Below are 21,602 nucleotides of genomic sequence, written 5' to 3' on the forward strand. Positions count from 1 at the left end.
CAACACCTCCTGTTCCTACTCAGTGACCAATGCCTTAGATGTTGCAAGCCCAGGCGCAGCCTTGAACCTTATATATTGCTATATCCTCTCTCCTGAGCAATTTGCTGCAGCTGCACTGACCTTCTAGCTGTTTCTCAACACAGGACATCTCCTCTGCTGTCTCCTTTCCCCAGGTATCTACAGGGCTTGTGCCCCTACCTTTACTTCTTAGCTCAAATGCCCTTCAGTGAAACCAATTTTTCTCCTTTGTTCTACTCTTGTTTTACTCCCCAAAATTTACCACTTGCTAACATTAAAATGTTAAATGTCAGACTATTCATTGCCTCTCAGTCTCACCTATAATTTAAGCTCCACAGGAAGAAGGGCCTTATTTTAACCTGAGATTTTAGAGCAGTGTCTGTATATGATAGGCATTCAAAATGTGTTGAATGAGTCTTTGTAGCCAAGTAAAGTCCCAAAGATGGACTGAGCTCATCTTTTCTCTTTACTCTTTATACACACTATTTGTTCAACATTTTTTGTTCTAAAGCATCATATTGATGTATCGGTCTTTCTCACTCTTCACCAGGCTCTCCTCACACATTTTTACACATCTCTTGGCAAATATACGGATAATGTCTTTTATGTAGCAAAAGATCAAATCATGTCAGCATAAAGGTGCTGAATACATAGATTTCTCTGACATCAAATTACTATCTCTGCAAATTAGTTGTTATTTCAAAAGTCATCAACCTCTACCATAAGTATCTGTATATAAACACTCACTAATGGAGATAATTTGAAACCATCCTTTCACATATTTGCTTAATTAGCCTGCAGTGACCTCTGCAGAAACACTGGCCTATGATGATTCTAAGAGGTAGTTTTTTGGCATGGACACCAAAGCATCAAAGAGTCAGCTGGAGCTAAAGAAAGCAATAACACAACTGGTTTTAATTACTCATGACAGGCAGCTGAATATATCGGACACAGGGCTTCTCCTCAATACATCACTCAAAAAGGACAGTTAGAGAAAATAATGGAGAGAAAAATGAAGATGGAACAAAAATGTGTCTATGAAACAAAGCAGATCACCTTTTACACAGGTGACCTTTTTCATGGGTGACCTTATTCATTTCCTTTTTTATTTTTATGATAGTCTAAAATCATTAACATTGCCATCCCCCAAAACATGGTGCTCTTCTAGTCTGGTACTTACCAGTGGTCACTCAGGTTCTCGAATGAGGGAACAGGTGATGATTACACCCTTTCATGAATCACCATACAATAAATTGTGGGGTCCTCCAAAGTTCCTTTAGAATTGCAGACACATTTGCAATTAATTCATTTGTGGAGTGCAGGCAAGCACCATCTACTTCTATTCAAACTTCAGAGCTTCATTAACCTCATTTATAACCTCCATTTCTTAGACATGTTGTATGTGGAAAACCAGCAGGAAGTAGAGAGTTGCTTTGTTACAACCTACACATAATTCAAGCACATCTCTTTTTTACCAGGTTTTACCAAAACTATTGGTTTCTTAGGTTGTGGACACAGACACAGAAACTGAGACTTCTGCACTAATTAATTAGGCAGCATTTTTGTCTCAGGACCTAATCTCGTTATAGGTCCTCTTTGTCTGATTTTTGAACTCAGGGAGCATTCTGGTTCTCATCGTACACATTATTTAATAAATATTTTGACTAGTCTTGCACACCCCAGTGCTTTTGGAACTTCAGGAGCCCCTATTTGTCCCTGATTCTTTCTTCTAATTCCTGTTTGTTACTCACAGACACCTAGCCTGCCTCGACTCTTCCTGCTCTTACCAACCTTGCATGCTTTCACCAAGAGCTTGGCATTCCTGCAGTGCACTAAGGTGTATGGTCAAGATTGGGGCTCTGGCTATGAATATCTCCTCAAAGAGCTCAGAATCAGAGAGAAAATGCTAAGCAAACAGATAACCATGAAAGCCCACAGAGATGCAAAATGGTAAATAGAGTAGAACACAGAATGGATATAGAACCAGCAGGTTCAAGAGGCATGAGAAAAGCTTTTCCTTTCTTTTCTTTTTGTCTTTTAAATAGAAATCAACAACACCTAAGCATTCTGGAACAGATGAAAATTAATGCAATCTATTCTACATTTTTAAAAGTTGCCTCTGTAAGTACCCTAAGCCATACAGCATGAGTCTATCAGGGGACTGGAAATGGAACAGCTGTGGGGGGTGGGCAGTGGGAGTAAAATAAGCTAGAATGGGAAGGCAATGCAAGATTGTGAAGCTGTTTTACAGCATTCTCAAGGGTCGGAAATTCATGCTGTGAGTGTGAATGGAATATCACTGAAAGATTGTGTGTGGATCTGTCAGGTTGTATTTCAAAATAATTGGCATCAATATGAAAAAAAAGTCCAGATTCATGAGTCCTTCTCAAACAAAGCTGATCCTAGAGTCAGTTAAATAACTTAATAAATAGTTACAAATAATCTGATCCCACCTCATAGAAACAAACTGATGGAAGTGAAATTGGGAAATCTCTACTGATAAAAATCTCCAGTTGATTTGGCTGCAGCTGGACTATGGAGTGGTACTTGGCAACTAAACTAATCAATTATACCACTGGTTTCCAGAAGTTCTGATAACCACAAGCAGCCCGTTTACATTGCTTCCTTTGACAGAAGTAGCTGACCTGGGTGTCACTCTAAGTGTCTTCCTACTACTCGCTCTATCATTATACTGACAAGACCAGAAAAAGAAATTCCTTGCTTGCAACCTCTAAAAATCTTATGTTGATTTCTTTCAGGAACAGCCAAACTTTGACATAACCTCTTAAGACTACTTTATCTGGCTGGTAGTCCCTCATGACACTACCGTTTTTGTTTTTGATCTTGCTTTTACCTTGTACCTGTTACTAACAATACAGAGGGCTGTTAGTGACAATGTTTACCTTCATTTTTTTTCTCAGTTAAATTAGGGACACATTAAGAATTCAGGAGTTGCTGGGCAGTGGTAGCACAGGCCTTTAATCCCTGCACTTGGGAGGCAGAGGCAGGCAGAACTCTGTGAGTTCAAGGCCAGTCTGGACTACAAAATAAGTTTCAGGACAGCTACCCTGTCTCAAAAAAAATTTTTTTAAAAAAAAATTGAAAATTTCAGAAATTCTTGCAGAATAATGAAAATCTGAAGAATTTTTAAGTAGAATATTTAATGATTTGTTTCAACAAGAGAAAGGAGACTGGTTTATTATCAACATCAGACTCAACAGAAGTAAAGAGCATCTACTGGTAGACATTGAGGAATCATATTTACACAATAAGCTCTGGAAACTAAAAGAAGAGAAGATTGGCAAATATGTCAATTTTGGAAAATTAGAAGAGATAAAGGATTTAAAGATGCTGTAATAAAAGAGATCCCCTGAGTTAGCCTCAAAAGAAGAATCTCCTAATTTGTTCCAAAATTTATGAAGGGCAAAGTCTGAGTTTTGTCATACTCTGTCTGTCTGTAACAGTTTACTCTTTGATTTAATGCTGTCCTCTGACTTGCTCTGACTCCCTTTCTGCTGAATCATTCTAGAGTGCAGGAATGGCCAAGGTACCCAGGACAGAAGTGATATAATTGTCTGGGTACAAAATACAGCCACCTAGGTAATGCTGCATTTATAAGAATGTATAAAAATTTTCTATTTTTCTAGAGCTATGATCATTTAAGTTGGTTCTTTGAATTTCAGGGTCAAAACATCACCATGGTTTAACATAAAGGTGCTGAAGTGTTTTGAAAACAAAACAGTCATATTTAAACATTGTGTCATTAAAAACTGAATTTTGCTTCTCTTTCTAGAAGATTTTAAATTATTTTATTTAAACTAATTCCTTATCTAAACCCAGCTAAGTCAGTATTTAAGCATTATTCTATTTGCCTATTTCTTTTGATGATTCTCTTTCAAGGTACATTCATTTCACTCAAGGGACGAGGAGCAGATGCAAAGAAGCAGGCCTGTGGCTAAAATTAGATCATTGACAACAATCTACTTATATGGTCGGGGTGAAACTTCAGTGTCTAACATTCCACATGGTAATGCAAGCATCTCTCATCAAATTACATCCATATTACATCATTGGTAGTAAAACTGTCGCAAAATAGACAGTGAAACCATTTACGTTTTCTACCAAAAGAAGGGCTGAAGACAAAAATTAATAGACTTGTTTTCATAACATTAATTGACTAGTACCTTCTTAATTAGGTGGAGATATTTGTTCAAGAGAAGCTATAAGGATGAAGAGAAAGAAAGTGTAATGTAGCTGACACACAGGGAAAGGAGTCTGAACTTTCTACCCCATTCTATGGTCAATCGTATAACACAAACCATCGTGATGAACACAGTCTATAATCTGTGTGTTGTTTCTTTTTCAGCTCTTCATGCATGCTTATGTATTCAGGTGTAAACAGGAAGCTCATTAAAGCACTTTACTGGTGTTTTACTCTATCTCTCAGAAAACACACAGCATCTGTGAATGTCTCATTATACTAAGTACACATGTAAGTGTGCACACATTGTGGTGTGTGCACCATATTAGCAACCATATTAGCAATGATGTATTTACTACATCATTATTCATTCTAGACATGCATTGTATCCTTTCTTTCCATCTGTCTGCATCACACAGAGTACTTTGGAGATAGACACAGTCCTGAAGCAAAGCACCACTGTCTGGTCTGGGTTGTTCATTCCTGCTGCTGATCAGGACTGTCTATCACTATGCAGAGCAAACATCCATACTGGAACACACTGTTCAGGGAAGCCATCTTGCTTCTCCTGGCCCAGAACCACCAGTCCACTCTTCCTAATCAGGCTTTGGAGGATGTCCATGTCCCGTGTCACACTGCTGTCAGACAGGTCGAAGATACAACCTTCCCGTGCAACATTGTCCTTCAGGATGATAACACCATTTTCTTTAAGGCCATCCCGGCACCGGGAAAGAAATGCAAGGAGGTCCTTATCAGTCAGGTACCCTGCAAATGGGGCCAGATTGGTAGAAAAATAAGATGAAATGGGGCAGGAGGGAGGTGAGTGGGAAAGAAAACAAAGCTTGGGAGCAACCCATACCTATATATATTGCTTAATAGCTTGAACTGCTTTAGTTGTGAGAGATTTTGAAAACCTAGATAAAAATAAAAAGGTACAAATCTTCTTTTAGGGATTTAAATTCCTTGTCTTTATCTCATGCTACCTGAACGATGTCCCTAATAGGTACAATACATTATTGCCTTTCCCCTCAGGAGACATTTCATTTCCTTATAGAACACAGTCACTTTTTGTGGTGTGTGTGTGTGTGTGTGTGTGTGTGTGTGTGTGTGTGTGTGTGTGTGTGTTACCACAATATAATTCATTACTGTTTCATTTCCTAAGGATTTAGGTCTCAGAACATTTAGTTCTATCAATAAATAATGAGGACTAACCATTTATGGGGTCAGTTTTTTTTTTTTAGTATTTTCAGCTATTTATATTTCTGCAAAGGTGTGGGTTGCTCCCAAGCACTTGATCCAGCCACAGGAGCAGGAGTAAGACATCAGCTAGACACAGGAGCTAACAAAAAGTGCTGTAAGTGCACCTACAGTTTCATCTCCCCCTTGTGTCCTTTTTAGTCCCAAGTGTCAGCTTTCCTAGCTGGGAAATGGTGAAAGGCAAAAGTTAGGCCAGGCAAGACTGACCTGAAACCCACTGGATCCAGATGACATCATATCTTCCGAAGGGAGGTGTGAATTCCTGTAGGTTGTAGCAGTGGTAGCTTTCGACTTTATCCTCCTTAACCTGCAGGTAGCTCTGGGCTTCAAGCAGGAAGGATTCCATCATGTCCACCAGTTCAACACTGCTGAAAACAGGCAACAAGACGTGCTTGCTGACCCTTCCTATTCCAGAGCCACAGTCCAAGGCACAGGCAGTTCCTGCTCTCCCTGGTCCCTGCAGAGAGATACCTTGTGGGCCACTTCAAGTACAGAGACTCACTTTACGTCTTGGGCATCACAATTACTTCTTCAAATCCAAACATCTTATGTTATAAGTTGTTCCATTTATGTGTATGAATTGATGTTAGTACAAATATATATAGACAATTATCTATTATCATATCAATATATAGAACATTTAATTTTTTCCAAAAAAGTAAACTATTCATAGATCTACTTTGTTTTGTTTTGTTTACCAAATTTAGCTCTTTAAAAAGAATTACAAACTATTATATTAGGGTAAGTCTCTCTAAGAAATGAACTATGGAGAGCTCTATGAAGACATAGCTTTGATGACCATGGTAGCTATATGGACATGTACTACGCGTTACTACTTTGAAAAAGTGGGAAGTGGGGTGGAGCTAATAATCAGTTTTTATGAGTTTCAAAGTTACTCTAAACATTCTTGGAAACATTCAAATTCATATTGGGATGACTGATATTTTGGTTTTTCTAAGCAGGGTTTGGAGGTGCTCAGAATCTCCTACTATGTGTGGTAACATTTTCTATGGGTGGTAACATTTGTGCTGAGGAATAACCATTATTCCACTGTCTCAACAAGAATATACTGTAAATACTGTTTTGGCAATACACAAAACACCCATCTGGATAAAGGGTAGTTCCTTCAGTCCCTTTGTCTCTTTTAATGCTGAGAGAGTGTGTGTGTAATTTTGTACCAGAAACTACATGTTTACTAAAAGAAAAAATAATTAAGTAAAGTTATGCATTGGCTAGGAAGGGGGATGGGGAGGTGGTATATATTGAGAAATTAGCTAATATAAACATTCTCAAACTTACTCCTACACAATTAAAGAAAGGCTTTGGACGTATAAAGACAGACTCAGCTGGTCTAAATTATTTAGTTTTGATTGGGACGGTAATAGGCTCGTGCTAGAAATTACAGTAATAGGATACTTGGAATTACCAATCAAGATCTTACAGAGAGAGGCTACTCTTGATTTCTCAGGAACTAAGGATGAAAAATACTGTTGGCTAAGGATCAAAGGTAAACATGAGCAGGAGGGAACATCAAAAAAGTTGCCTTGCAGTCCATCCAAAAGGCTTCCCTTATGCTAGAAAGGTACAAGGACAACAAAAGCAAAAAGGAGGCAATGATAATGTTCTTTTCAAATGTAGTAAGGGCCATAATAAATAAGTATTTATATGTCACATGCTCCTTGTATCCACAATAATTACAATAACCAGAAAAGGCTTCTGTAAGAGTATGATGATGTGGCTGGAGAGATGGCTCAGAGGTTAAGAGTACTGGTTGCTCTTCTAGAGGTCCTGAGTTCAATCCCAAGCAACCATGTGGTGGCTCACAACCATCTCTAATGATATCTGGTGCCCTCTTCTGTCATGCAGATGTACAGGAAGACAAAGCACTCATATATATAGATATATAGATATATTTTATATGTATATTTTAAGATGATGATGATTCCCATTTTGGAGATGAGAAAACTCTTTGTTGTATTATATAGCTAACAGCAGAAGTAGAATTTGAGCAGGAACCATCTGAGACCAAAACCAATCTACATTTAGAATAACACCTAGAACAACTAACTCTGACTCCTTTGGAAGGGTCTACCTAATGTGATATTCAAAGGGACTCGAAGGCTTCATTCAGCAGGAAGCGGATTGGAGATTTCTGCCTTGAGTTTAAGAAGGGAAGAAGTAGGACATATGTTTGTCACCTTTGCCTTCACTATGGTGTCTCCCTTGTTCAAGTATTGCAGCATAAATATAACTGATTTAAAATCTCATGAAAGTCATAATCTTCTGTATAAAATAAGAAACATGAAAGGAGAAAATATGGAGTGATTATTGTAAGTTACAAGCAATGACTGGTAGAAATAGATGTGTTCAATAAGATATTCTCATTAAAACTATTTCCAGAAATTGCTGGGCTCCCAGCAGTTCTATAGGTCATGCTAATCTCATTAGGAGTAGCAAGTGGCTTTAGAAGTAGTCTCATTAGGAGTAGCAAGTGGCTTTAGAAGTAGAACCATGGGACAACAGAGCTAAGAGACCTTAAGACTATAATTGCTGGATACTTGTATTGTTCAAGGAACAGGTACTATGAAACTGGTAAGTGAAGGGGCCTCACCCCTTCTGCCTTCCCATCACTCACCAAGGAAGCATTATGAAGTTGTCAGCAAAAGCATAGAGTTTTTAAGTAAGTGAGATTTAATCCCTCTGCATTTTAGACAAATAAACTCAGGACATGGAGGTGTTTCAATTAGAACTCTCTGAAACTATGGTTATCAATCTTCCTAATGCTGCTAACTTTAATACAGTTTCTCATGTTGTGATGACCCCAAATCATAAAATTATTTTGTTGCTACTTCTGTAATTTTGCTACTGTTATGAACCATAATGTAGACATCTAATGTGCAGGATATCTGATACATGCGACCCCAAAAGGGTCGTAACCCAGTGGTTGAGAACCTCTGATGTTATGATTTGTCTCTTCAGGTGTCTGATGCTTGCCTACAGCTAGCTATCCTTGAAACCTTTAAACAGACACAGTGTTCCTTTATCTCAAGTGGCCTCTCCGACCACTGCCTAGTCACTCAGCTCTGCTTCATCCAATGTGGTTGGCACTGCCTCCCCTGACCTGACACTGCTGTTCTTTTTCTGTCTGTCATTCACAGGCAGTACCTCTAAGTAGGGGTATTTAAAGGTTGCTCTCAGAGTCTGCTCTCGCCTCTTGGACATGATGGCTGGAGAAGCTGTTACTGGATTGAAATCCGATGCCCTTGGAAAATGTGAATACGGTCTCGCACAATGTGTGATTTCAAAACAAGATGGTTTTTATTTTCATTTTCATTCATGGTGTTATCTTTGTGAATATAGACTCACACATAATAATAATTTAAAAAACTCTTTGTTAGGCTATTTGTTGTCTTACTATGCCTAATTGCTTTATTTTGCACAGCATTATCTTAAACCTATTTAGTCAAGTTGAAAACTAAAATCAATGCTTCATAGCACTATACAAAAGCCATGAAACAAACACAAATAAAACCTCATTAGTTCAGTCATCCAATCTCTGACAAATGTCCTTCTTGGGTACAACTAACTACCAAATCCTTCTTGGGTACAACTTTACCCTATTAGTTATCAGCTATGCTGGCATCCTCTTGGTACCATTTGTGGATGGCTAAAGCAAATACATTTGCAACTAGATTAAACAGCTTTTCCCATTGTCCCTTGTCACTGAGTGTTGAAAGGAACGTGAAGCTTTAAATTAAACAGTTTGCCTTTTCCCATTTGACACAAGAATAAATCATGTCAGATGCTTATATCCCCTAAGTCCTTGTTTCTTGACCTAGATACTAATTTAGCAGATTATTGAGGTCAAAGCACTAAAATACCATTCCTTTAAAAAGACTGTTTGTTCTTAGTTCAAGGTTACAACTTTACAATGAGTCTTGTCTACTAAGAAGGACTCTTGTATTTGTTTGAAAGAAGCAGTCTGCCTCTTTTCCAACATAAATATGCAAGCATACAGTGTTTCCTTTCCCAGATCCGTGGGCGTGCCTCCCAGCTCTTTCGGACCAGAATCCCTGTGGTCAGCTTGGCATTCCTCATGGAGTGACAAGACAGCTGGATTACTAGCTAAGCTTCTGAAATGCCTTGGGATCAAAGTCAGCCTCACCATGAGGCAAACAGGAGGGACTGCTTATGCCAGAAAAGAGGAGAGTTGAGGTCTATAGTCTATGAGGAAAAAACAAAAAATAAGGATTTTTCTGCTTCATGAAACAAATGAAAAACAAAATGTGTCATGGTTGAGAGCAAGGAATTTGGTATAAGACTAACCTGGCTGGACTAATGTCACAGTGTTTGTGATCTTTTTAAAGGATTTGTTTCATCCCTTTAAGCCTCAGTTTCCACAACTATAAAAAAGGAACTGACAATAATTCTTACCTTTAAGAATTCTAAAGAATTGTAAATAGACAGTGTTCCTAAAAGGCTTGGCAAAGTAACTGTCCTGCATAGAACAAGCATGCCATGAAATCAGCTATCAACTCTACTTTAGAAATATTATGAATTACTCTCACATGTGAACATGCATGGCCATAAACCCTACACTTTTCAAACATTTGTGGCTGCGATTTACATCAGATAGACATTGGGTTCCATAGACATTTCACCCTGGCAGCATGCCTGCCTCTACTGCCAGACTCATGACTCAGATACTGGGGGCTCCAGTAGGGGTGGGAGTGGGGAGCTTAGAATGAATGGAACATGACTTTAACATCAATATAGTCTTCACACCATCCTTCTGAGTAGGTCAACAGCTGAACCCTAAAGCTAAATACTGATAATGTTTCCTTTATCAAAATAAAATACTACCCACATTTTAATCAAATGACACTGTGTTGAATCTAACAAGTTTTGCTTCCAATTAGGAGTTTTACCCTCAATAAGACCCATAGTAGTTTTATTGTGTGGGTTAAAATAGCCTGAAATCTAAAGTTGCATGATATGTGATGACTATATGATAAGGCACCATGGTAGTGTTAGTAACAGTCAAACATCAGATTTATTTTATGCTCGTTTTATTCACTAAAGCAAGTGTCCAACGTCTCTAGTCTTCTTTGATCTTTGCTTTCTTCTACCAGACAAATTCTGTTGTTATTTCCTAGCTATGGAGGAGAAAAATGAAGGTAAATACATGGAAATAACATGCTCAGGGGTGTTTATACATTAGGTAGAAGAACCATGATACTTTAGAAAGTTCAGAATTTTGGCTCCTATATTCTACTGTCTTGTCTCTATATGACCTGAAAATTTCTTCCACAAAAAGGAAGAGGTTTAAGCAAATCCAGAGTAACAAAACAATCTCATTTGATCAGGTAATAAGCTGAACTATGTATTGATGGGAGATGCCATTCTATATATATGTTTCTCATACTGGTTAATGAATAAAGCACTGTTGGCCAATAGGAAAGGAAGATAGGAGGGACTAGGAGATAAGGAAGAAAGAGGAAGTAGTAAGGAGGGGTCAACATGGAGAGTCTGGAGAGATCAGTACACTGCAGCCGGCTCCCGGTAAGAAGACCACGTGGAAATACATACATTAACACAAATGGCTTAATACTTAAGACAGAGCTAGCCGATAAGAAAGTAGGACAAGACCGACGGCGGGAGGAAAAACCCTACTCCTTACAATGTATAAAAATCATAAAGGGATCCCATCATCCTTTTTTATCTGAATTTAAGCATGAATTTCCTGGCATAATTTCAGTATATACCTGGTATATTGTAGTTTAGAGACTTCATAAATTAATCTGAAATGCCATGAGGCATGAATTCTCAGTCGTCTTCTAGGTTTACCTCTGATTCTCTGCTGGAGATGTTTCTGTAACGTAGTATAGTCATGTCTGTACTACTAGCTCATCTTCCCCTGAAGCATGCAAGATTAGCTGGTGCTACCATGGTGAAATGCTAAGTAGGATAAACCGAGGGTTTGCTGAACTCCATCCCTCTGAACATCTTAAAACAGGCTTTCAGGCTGACCATTCAGCTGAGTCACATGGCTTTAACAACACTGAAACATGTGAGCTCAGTTTGCAAGAACTTTGCCTGTTCATCAAGCATCAGTCAAAAAACTCACCCCAACAAATTTCCTAAGAAATTTACGAGAGGCTTGAATATCTGGGTTGGATAGTTCAATAAAATTTCCCATCATGCCTTCTTCTGTGGCTGGTACCTCTTGGTAGAAAAGCTTGGCTCTGGCATAGAACTGCATCTCACCATCAATGACTTGGCTTGTTAAAGCGTACAATTTTACTGCAAAGAAAACATTACAAAGTTATTAAAATGTATAGGATGTAACAAGCTCTTTTTTTTTTTTTTAAACGATGTAATGACTTTTTCAAAACTCCCCGAATTTGTGCTGTAGAGAAAAGGACTCTGGTTTGATTTGATTTTTTTAGACAAGGTCTCACTACATAGTTATGACTGTTCTAGAACTTGCTCAGTAACCCAGGCTGGGCTCAAATTCACAGAGATCTCCCTGCCTCTGCTCTTAAATGCTGGGATAAAAGACCTGTACAGTCATGCCCAGCATGGACAATGGATTTAATTGAGAAAATCTGGGTTTGAGTTTTAGCCCAGAGGCCTGCATGCTTTATAACATTGAGAAAACTGTGTAAAACCTATGATCTTCAAGGATCTTATCTATAAATCACAATTACTTGACATTTCCCTAATTGAATATCTAGTTTAATAAACATGATTTACCATCTTATCAAAAAAAAATCTTACAGTATTTTGTACAGTAGAAAAACAACTTTATCACATTCTGCTAAGTGGTATTTTAGCTCAGTGCTTTATGGAAATTTTCTCATTCGTTCTTGCTGTTAATTCCTATTTTTTACTTCTTTTAAAGCAACACACACACACAACTATATCTCTATGTCAAATACAATACTTATGAATGAAATTCTCAAAACATTTTTAAAATTAAATTTATATATGACTTAATCCATAGTTCCTCCCAACAAATCAATTAGAAAGCTAAAAATTTCTAAAGTTCTACAGTTATGGGAAGAAAACTATTAAAGAAACAACAGATGAAAAATTCCAGACCTGAAAAAGTCTGTAAGATCTAACCAGGGCTAGGAAAGATGGATGTCTTAAAAATGCAAATTTACATTTCTGTTTTAAAAATTTCAAAACAGAAAGAATAACAACAGTACCCTAATGCCATTTGGAAAGAGAAAAAAAAAGATCCAAGTTACCAGATTTAGAAAATAAAAATATAGGCCTCAAGATTATTTGAATTTTAGATAAACAATAATTGCACTCTACGTGGGACATACTTACAAAAAAAATTGTTGGTAATGTTAGATTCATTGTAACTAGCATCTTTTTACAAAATAAAGAGCTGAAGTTAAGCAAATATAACAATTGAAAGTAATGGTTTAATGGCATTAGTATTTTGAGGAAATTTTATTTGAAACTAAATTTAACATTCATTTACCTGTGAGAGTATTTAATTTCAATGGATTAATTTTTCAAGTTTCTTGAAGTTGTAGTTCAACCCAGCAAGGGTTTAAATCCTACTAATATGGGAATCTAGCAAAAAGAAATCTGCAAGTGACAATCACTTACCATATCTTGAACAAAACTGTTCATAACAGCAAGAGAAATTATAGGCTAGAATTAAGCTAATAGACAAAGTAGCCAAGAATCTAGGATACATTGGTAAATTTTCAAAAACAGACACGTTTTGGTTCACAGTAACCAGAAACAAAATATGGTTAAAAGCTCTAGGTAAAATATACAATGGCTCACACTTCTGTTATCATGAGATGAAAGCCAAAATATGACATAATTTTAAGTAGAAGGAATCAAAGGGAAAATAGTACTTAGCCTTAACTAGGAACATTTCCTCTTCTTTAGATAACTCCTAAGACTGAGACATTAAAGCAGGGTTCTGCTTGATTCTAAATACCTCATACTCCCAAATTTTTATTCTAAAAGTTAAAAATGAGATAGATAGCATATGAGTAGAACTGTGCTCCCATTGTGAAGTCAAGATTTTCCAACTTGAAGACACTGGAACTAATGTTCGGGTCACAAATGACCATGGGTTTTCTGAAAGGGTTACAAGAGTCAGTTTCTTAATAGATTATTTTCTGGAGACCAATATAATATTACACACAGTCTCCTCAGTGTATATTAACATACATGCTTGTTAGTTTTAAAGTACAAAGCTTTTGAAACTGCTTATGTGTAGAGTCTTTTTGTCAATTTATTTATGACTGACTACTGAATGAGATAATACAAAATGGGAAAGTAGTGACCTCATGCTGCTCCAAAGCAATAGGGACCACTGACCTACCTCTTCTGTTTTCACACTTCCCTAAAGAAAGTCTTGTTAATAACCAAGTGGGTCAACAAATGTTTATAAATTCAACAGAGATGGAAAATTCAGACATGACCATCCCAACATTATGATGGTTCCAAGTTCTTCTGCAGTCCTCAAAATATCAAGCTAGAAAAATCACAATTCGTATCTTCTCAGGATTGGATGCTATTCTGAGATTGTAGGTGAACCATGGCTCAATGGCTCAATTTGTTTCTCATCTGCTCCCTCTCCATGTCCCTCTCCCACTTCCTCTGCTTTGCCCTCTCCCCTCCCACCCCCTCCCATTGTTAGGAGAACAGAGTACAACTTGCAGAATTCAGTTTTCTCCTTCCAACACATGGGTCCCAGAAATCAAACTCAGGTCATTGGTTTGGCAACTATTACTTTTAATCGCCTACCTAACCATCTCACTGACCCCCCTCAATGTTCTTGATCTAGGTATAGTAGCAAATTAGCCACATTCATCATCACCTGCTTAAGTCACCAAGTTGGTAGTTTATATTAAAAGCCTTAATCTATAAATGGGCATGGTTCATTACATCAGCTACATTTTGGTCTCAAGTCAATGCAGAGCTCAGCAGGTTTAAGCTTCACTAGGTGAGCTTTTATTGTTAGGGGCTTGAGTTCTCATTTTCACCTAACTGACAAATGTATTTCTCAAAGAAAGATATATGAGGTGTCAATGGCCAATCCCAGGTTCTGCCCCTTGATGGCTCCTGCATAGTTCATGTTGGCTTAAACAAGAGAACTAGTCACTTTTTATACATCTTTTTTACAGTGGAAATTCATGTAGTGGTATTTTGTCAGAGAATTGCAATTTCTCTATAAATTTTGAGATGGTTTGCCATAAAGAATAGGGCAAAAAAATGGCACTTATTTCTTGACTCATATTGCCTGTAATTGATCAAAGCTATATACATGTAAGGAACCTATCTCATTTACAATGTAAGATAAATATTATATTTACCTTCTACAGAAAGAAGAAGAAACAAATTAGTGTTGTTAAATAGTACAGGCCAAATGACAAGACTGGGAGTTCATCCCAATTCTATGCAAACCCAACACCCATTACTTCTTCCTCTTGTATTTTGCCCCAAAGCTGCATCAGGTATGTAAAGACAAAAAGAAAAGAAATCATTTTTTGTTCATTTCTTTAAAAAGAAAAATGCCCTTATAGCATAGGCACTACAAACACAACAGGTATTTTAAACTTTTAGATATAATATTTTTATTAATTCTTCAAGAATTTCATACACTGTACTTTGATGAGTGTGTTTTAGTTGTGCAATGAAGTGTGTGGTGATGCCAGTCACAGCCAGTCACACGGATGAAGTCAAATTCAGTTAGGATCTGCATGGTGAGTTCGCTATGGAAGTCCTAAGTGTTTTCATGAAAATGCTTTTAGTAACTCTCACTTTTAACTGTGGCTGTGAATAGGTAGCCACTCCTCTTAACTTCCTCCTTAGAGACTGATTCTTCAAGAGGGAATGAATCACTGGTAGAAGACGAATAGTACATATTTAGTATTTCTTATGTGCGTGGAATAGTTCTAAGTGTTTCACATGATTTATTTTTATCCTGTAAGCTTGGTTCTTAATATTTTAGAAGACTGGAGTTAGAGTGGCCACTTCTCAGATGAGAAACTTGACTTCGTATAGTTTCACTTAGCAAAAAAACATATATGAGCAGGTCACAAGACAAGTCCATTTGAACAAAGCTTTTGTCCTTCTGCTAAATCACCCAAAACCATTTTTAAATAACAATGTCCAGGAGCTATAGACTGCAAGTAAAAAAATTGACAGTCACTGATCTCCATATATTAAAAAGTGTGGTTAATTGGAATATTACTGATGATTAACTTATGTGAACATTTCCAACCAGGCTATGTACAGGTCCCTTTAAGAACCGACAAACTTCTCAACAGAACAACAGAAAGACACTTAAGGAAATGCTCAACATCCTTAGTCATCAGAGAAATGCAAATCAAAACCACTGTGAGATTCCATCTTACACCAATCAGATTGGCTAAGAACAAAAACATCAATGACAGTTTATACTGGAGAGGATGTGGAGAAAGGGAAACACTCCTCCATTGCTGGTGGGAGTGCAAACTCGAACAGTCACTGTGGAAATCAGTATGGTGATTTCTCAGAAAATTAGGGATCAACCTACCTCAAGACCCTGCAATACCACTGTTGGGCATATGCCCAAAGGAGGCACATTCACACCACAAGGACATTGGCTCAACTATGTTCATAGCAACAATATTTGTAATAGCTAGATCTTGAAAACAACCTAGATGCCCCTCAACTAAAGAATGGAAAAAAGACAATGTGGTACTACTCAGTGGTAATTAACAGTGGCATCCTAAAATTCAGAGACAAATTGACAGAACTAGAATAAGAAAAAACATCCTAAATGTGGTAAACCAAAATCAGAAAGACAAATATAGTATGTACTCACTCATAAGTGGATACCAGAAATAAAGCAAAAGATACCAGAGAAGCTAGAAACCTCTTCCAGAAACGGATGGAAGCAGATTCAGAAATCCACAACTAACCAATTGGCCAAGCTCCTTGAGTACAACCAAGTGAGGCAGGAGTGATAATATGAAAAAGGGACTGAAGACCATGATGGGGAAACCCATAGAATCAGCTGAACCAAGTTAGTGAGAGATCACTGACTCAGGTCTAACAAATGGGGAATGTGCATAAGACCAAACTAGACTCCCTTAATATTGGTGACAATAGTGCAACTGGGACAATATATGAGGACACTGGCAGTGGGTTCAAGATCTAACACTAATACACAAACTGACTTAGTCGAGGCCATTCTATATGGAGAGATACCTTGGCCAGCCTAGACACAGGGTGTGGGGTTGGAGAGGTGCCTTGGTTTTGCCTCAACAAAATGATGGGACAGACTTAGTAGACTTCCTTAGGGGAGATCTTACCCTCTCCCAGGAGCAAATGGGAGGTTGGGGTGGGGGGAAGCAGGAGGAGAGGAGGGAGCAGGAACTGGGATTAGAATGTAAAAAATAAGTTAATAATAAAAAAGAACTGACAAACTAAAGACTTACAGTAACATCTTTTCCTATACTAGTTCCTATTTGTTCATAAACAGCCACCTTTAGAAAACCTTTCAACCCAAATCTCCAAATAAACTGATGTCACTGAATTATATGAGCCTACTCAGTGGCTCAGCCATCTGGATCCCCGTGGAGTACCAATTCTTCTCATAGGTCTTGCTTTCCAATGCTGTCAACCTGAAAATAATACACGGAAGGATGTACATTGCTGCCCACTTTATCTGAGTGTTCATTCACATTGATAGGTAGGATACTTAACAGTTCTAAAGTAGCCTGAGATACGAATGCCTGGACTTTAATCCTGCCCTGCCACACGGCACTGCAAAACTCTGTGCCTAGTTTCACAAATATAAGTTAAGGGAAATAAAAACATGCCTGATAGGATGCTATGACAATGAACTAAGGTGTGTTTTATTGTTGTTTGTTTTGGGGGGGTTGTTTGTTTGTTTGATTGGTTTTTGTTTTTTTAGCTTGCTTCCCCTTTTCTTGTACACTTCTGTCCTGTGTGTCTTAACAGTTGCATACATCTCTGAAGCAAGTCAGGGATGTTAGAGGGAAGTTCTCCATGATGGGTCTTAACCACAGAATGAGCTGGAATAAGACTGACAACTTTATATGAATGATGGGGGGACGGGGAAAGGAAAGAAGGAATCAAAGGCTGGTTAGCTTGGTGCTTTCCATAATTACCCCTAAACAACTAGCCCTCTGTGCAAACCTTACAGACAGGGTTCCTTAACATTTTAAAAAGAGGGACTTTATTTTCATTTTTTATGAAGTCTTAAAATCATTAAGAACAAGGGAAGCGAAACACTAAAACACTTCTGTGGGACTGGGGAGGCAACATCTCTGCTGGCTGTTTTATTTCCTACATAAAAGGCATAATATCCGCTACAGCCTGAAAATTCCCAAGTATTAAGTTTATCATCTTTGGTAATTCCTGCTCTAAAAACATTAAATGGTGACTCTAGAAGGGGCCTGACACAGAGGAAGTGAAGGGAAACCTAACACCCCCTGAAAATTACTTTTTTTTTTTACATGTATACTACATGTAAGTCTTCTCATTCCCTTGTTACAGTTTTGAGAAAACTGATGCTTATAGGCATTAGCAGCTTGCAAGAAGATCACTCCTCAGGTTTGGGTAATATAGGATCATATTCAAATGTAATTCCATATCTGTTTCTTGCACTGAATATGACCTGCTTGATCAGAAAATAAGTGTATTATATTCATCTCTAAACAGCAGTGTCTTTTTTTTTCTCTCCTAGATGAAGCACTTTATAACTATATACACACTCACATCACCCATAATCTTATATTTCTGGTCAATGAACTCTAAAAAAATTAATATATGTTATTTTGGCTAATGTATTTAAAGCTACCAGACAGGTCTTCAGCTACATTTTTTTCCTTTGCCTTGATGAATAGTATTATTTGGCTAATGGAGACTGTATCATCCTGGACCCTTATATGCCTATAAGGAATATAGCTGTCTCTATCATAATAAATAATGCATGTCAAAAAATGATAACAAGAATAGATGCATTGTGCAACCAGTGACATTTCAGAATTCATTTGTTACTGAAGCAGAGCCTACCCCATACCAGCTAACATTATTATCCTCAGTTACTGTTGCCATGCAGGTTTGTGGATATAACAATCTTCCTGATTCTCAGGAAAAACTAAGGTCTATGCTGAATTGTCAGGATAGAGAAAACAATGAGTGTTCACTTATGGAAACTAATGATAAATCCCACTTTGGCCTGTAGCAGACTGATTTTATTCCAGGTACACCGGCTAAAGGAACCTTCTTGGTCTCTCAGAAGCCATTGGTAAGGCATGAACAGAGACTGAAAACAGAACATTAACTCTAAACCCAAGCAGAAAAGTTGTACTTTTCCCTTCATTTTATCTTGGGCTTCCATTGACTATTTTGTTCAAAACATCAATTTTTGCAAAGCATTGATTAACCATTCACAAAGGAGAAAATGGGTAAAATAAAAACATGTAAAGCGATTACATTAGCTTAAGGAAGACCAAGTATAACGTAGGCTATGTGTTTCAAATCGATTTTCATCCAATTTTGAGCAAAAACTGTTTTATCCTTAACTGGTTTACAGCTATGTTCAGAAATGAATGCCTTTCTGTCTGGTAACCATTTTAAAGGCTGCTGGTCATCTGACCACTAGTGACTTTCTTGTCACTTACTATAATTGATAGCCTTCTCCAGTGTAAATCACATAGTGTTGCTGAAGATTCTTACTGGGCTGTAGCACAAGGATGGTCCTCCAGAAGCCAGTGATTGGCTCATGTCTGGAGCCACCAGGGCATTATAACCTTCCAAAAGATTACCCTAGTTTTTCTCTCAGGATAGAGGCAATGCATATGTTTAACTGGAAGAAGCCTTCAACTTACTTTGGTGTAATTCGCTCTAAATTAGACAACACATCTCTAAACTCTCTTTTCCCTTAAAAACTAAAAGTGTAGGGAAGATGTAGGAAAATAGAAGGGAAAGTAGCTGTAAGAATCAAAGTTTTAGATGAGAATCATTTTCATATGAAAGCCACATAAATATAAAATGAAAGTATCTGTAGGTCAAGAATTAAAGAAACCTCAAAAGTCAGTTTATGAAATGAGACTTTGATAGCTGCTAACACCCAGTTTCTTGAGTGTAACACTAAGAACTATGTAGTTCTTTCCACAGCAGGAAACTGGGACCTAATCAAGTGCACAATGGGGCTTTCAGACAACCTTAAGCAAACAGACTAAAGCTGAGAAACAGCACTCTTGTTTACACTGGGAGAAAATATAAATCAAAGAGGCAGGAAGGGGGCAATTCAGTCTTTAATCAGAAGTCACTTCCTTTTGAGTGCTGGTTAGAGCCCTGAAGTCTGTTACCTTTACACAGGTTAAAACAATGCTACCAGCATACCTGATAAGCTTTCTAGCGCTGTCTCGTCCCATTTTCCTGAAACGAGGGGAAAATCAAAAATGAAGGCAGACTATTACCCCTTGATATAGTAAGTTCTGTTATAATACTTGAGACTTAAAAGAGGACAGAACTGATAGTACACACACTCACACCACCAATAAAGATGCATGCATGCCCCAAACACACTTTGATCCCTTATTATGTACTCTGTTTTTAATTTTTGCTTAATATACTACTATACTAATATTCTTAACTCTGAGGTACTGAATTTTCCAACTTGAGCAATTAGAAAACATAGCACTGACAACTCAAGAATTGAGTTTCTCTAAGGCTCATAGTCATCCAGCAAGTCACTCTGCCTGAGGGGGGCATGAAACCTTAAAATAGAGTTCAGCCTTGCCAGGCAACACTTAATCTTCCCCTCTCCATAAAAGAATGTCATTGAAGCATTTCGCCCACTGACACTGGTCTGGATTCTCCTTAGCTGAAAATTACCCTTATTCTAACCTCTCTCCTAGGCACCTGTAACCTCATTAAACACATCCCAGTCCCTTCTGTCCTTCCTCTAGCAGCTCTGACCCACTTACCCAGGGGGATTTTTTCCAGCAGGTAGAGATAGCTCTGAAAGAAGTCATTGCGAATGGCTTTGTGAAGAATAAAAGACATGCTATGTCGACACAGTTCATCATCGGTCTTCTGCCAGCGGGATCTAAAGGCAAAATGGGCTCCCAGGTGGGCCATAGTGAAGGGGGAATAGTAATTATTCCTGCACAGAAAGGAAGCTTGTCTGGCTGTCCCTTTGAATTACTCTTCTCTTCCTCAAAGAACTTGAGACTGTCATTTTAAACCAGTCCCAGGTCCATCTATATCAGGACAGGCTGTCATGGGTTGTAGGGGGAGGGATAACAGACATGGGGAGGTCAGGCTCTTGGCACATCCACCCATCGTCTGATTGCTTGCGCGACACCACTCCAAGCCAGCAGGTGCTAAAAGTAAAGATGGAAACAGGCTGAATGAGAGCCTGCTTCATCCAGGGAAAAGCACGCATCTCTCCTTTATGGACTGTTTCAAACAGGCTCAAGCACTGCCTGCTAACACCCTGAACACTTGCTTTAATTTGACTCTGAAATTGGAATAGCCTAATTTCCATTTCAAAGAGTTGTGAATATTTTGCAGGAGATCCTGTTCCCTGATTTCCATTGCTCCTGGAACACTGAATCCTCAAATTACAAGGGACCTTCAAAGTCATCTTAGCCACTCACATTCCTTTCATCAGTACAATTTTTTTTTCCAAATCATTTTATAGAGGTGGATATGTGTTTCCAATGTTTAAGGATCTTCCAAGGGGCAATTACTTGAAAGCCCGTTTTGAAGTTAAATACCCTTCTCTATCAGCAAACTCCTCCACTTAACTTGCTCTGAGCAATGCCTATTCATGCAAGCTTGTTTGTTCCTTTCTACTATGAATATGATTTTCCTTTTACATACATATGTGTTATGTACTATCTTCTGATTGTCTCTCCAACTCATTTCTCTGCATTTTACATGATGCCATACATTCTAGAGGCAAGCCTATACTAACTATATCAGCAGACTCCATTATACTCTGATTCAGCTAGTAAATAGTGCCATGGGAGATCGCAATAATGAAATCAAGGTATTATTCAATCCCCTGGCTCAGCATTTCCATGGAGACACCACAGAATCACTTTATGCTTTA

General features: G+C 38.0%; 1 protein-coding gene across 1 annotated transcript; it reads right to left on the reverse strand.

The window, feature by feature from the left end:
* Window positions 1-4,690: 4,690 nt before the first annotated feature.
* Window positions 4,691-20,734, reverse strand: Ntmt2 (N-terminal Xaa-Pro-Lys N-methyltransferase 2). Its single transcript, XM_051185729.1, has 4 exons — window positions 20,470-20,734; window positions 11,604-11,779; window positions 5,684-5,933; window positions 4,691-4,984 (listed from the first exon to the last, which is right to left on the reverse strand). The coding sequence occupies exons 1-4, from the start codon at window positions 20,621-20,623 to the stop codon at window positions 4,713-4,715; spliced, it is 852 nt and encodes a 283-aa protein (XP_051041686.1). The 5' UTR covers window positions 20,624-20,734; the 3' UTR covers window positions 4,691-4,712.
* Between the last annotated feature and the right edge of the window lie 868 nt (window positions 20,735-21,602).

Source organism: Phodopus roborovskii, unplaced genomic scaffold, assembly GCF_943737965.1.
Source record: "Phodopus roborovskii unplaced genomic scaffold, PHOROB, whole genome shotgun sequence".
NCBI lineage: Eukaryota > Metazoa > Chordata > Mammalia > Rodentia > Cricetidae > Phodopus > Phodopus roborovskii.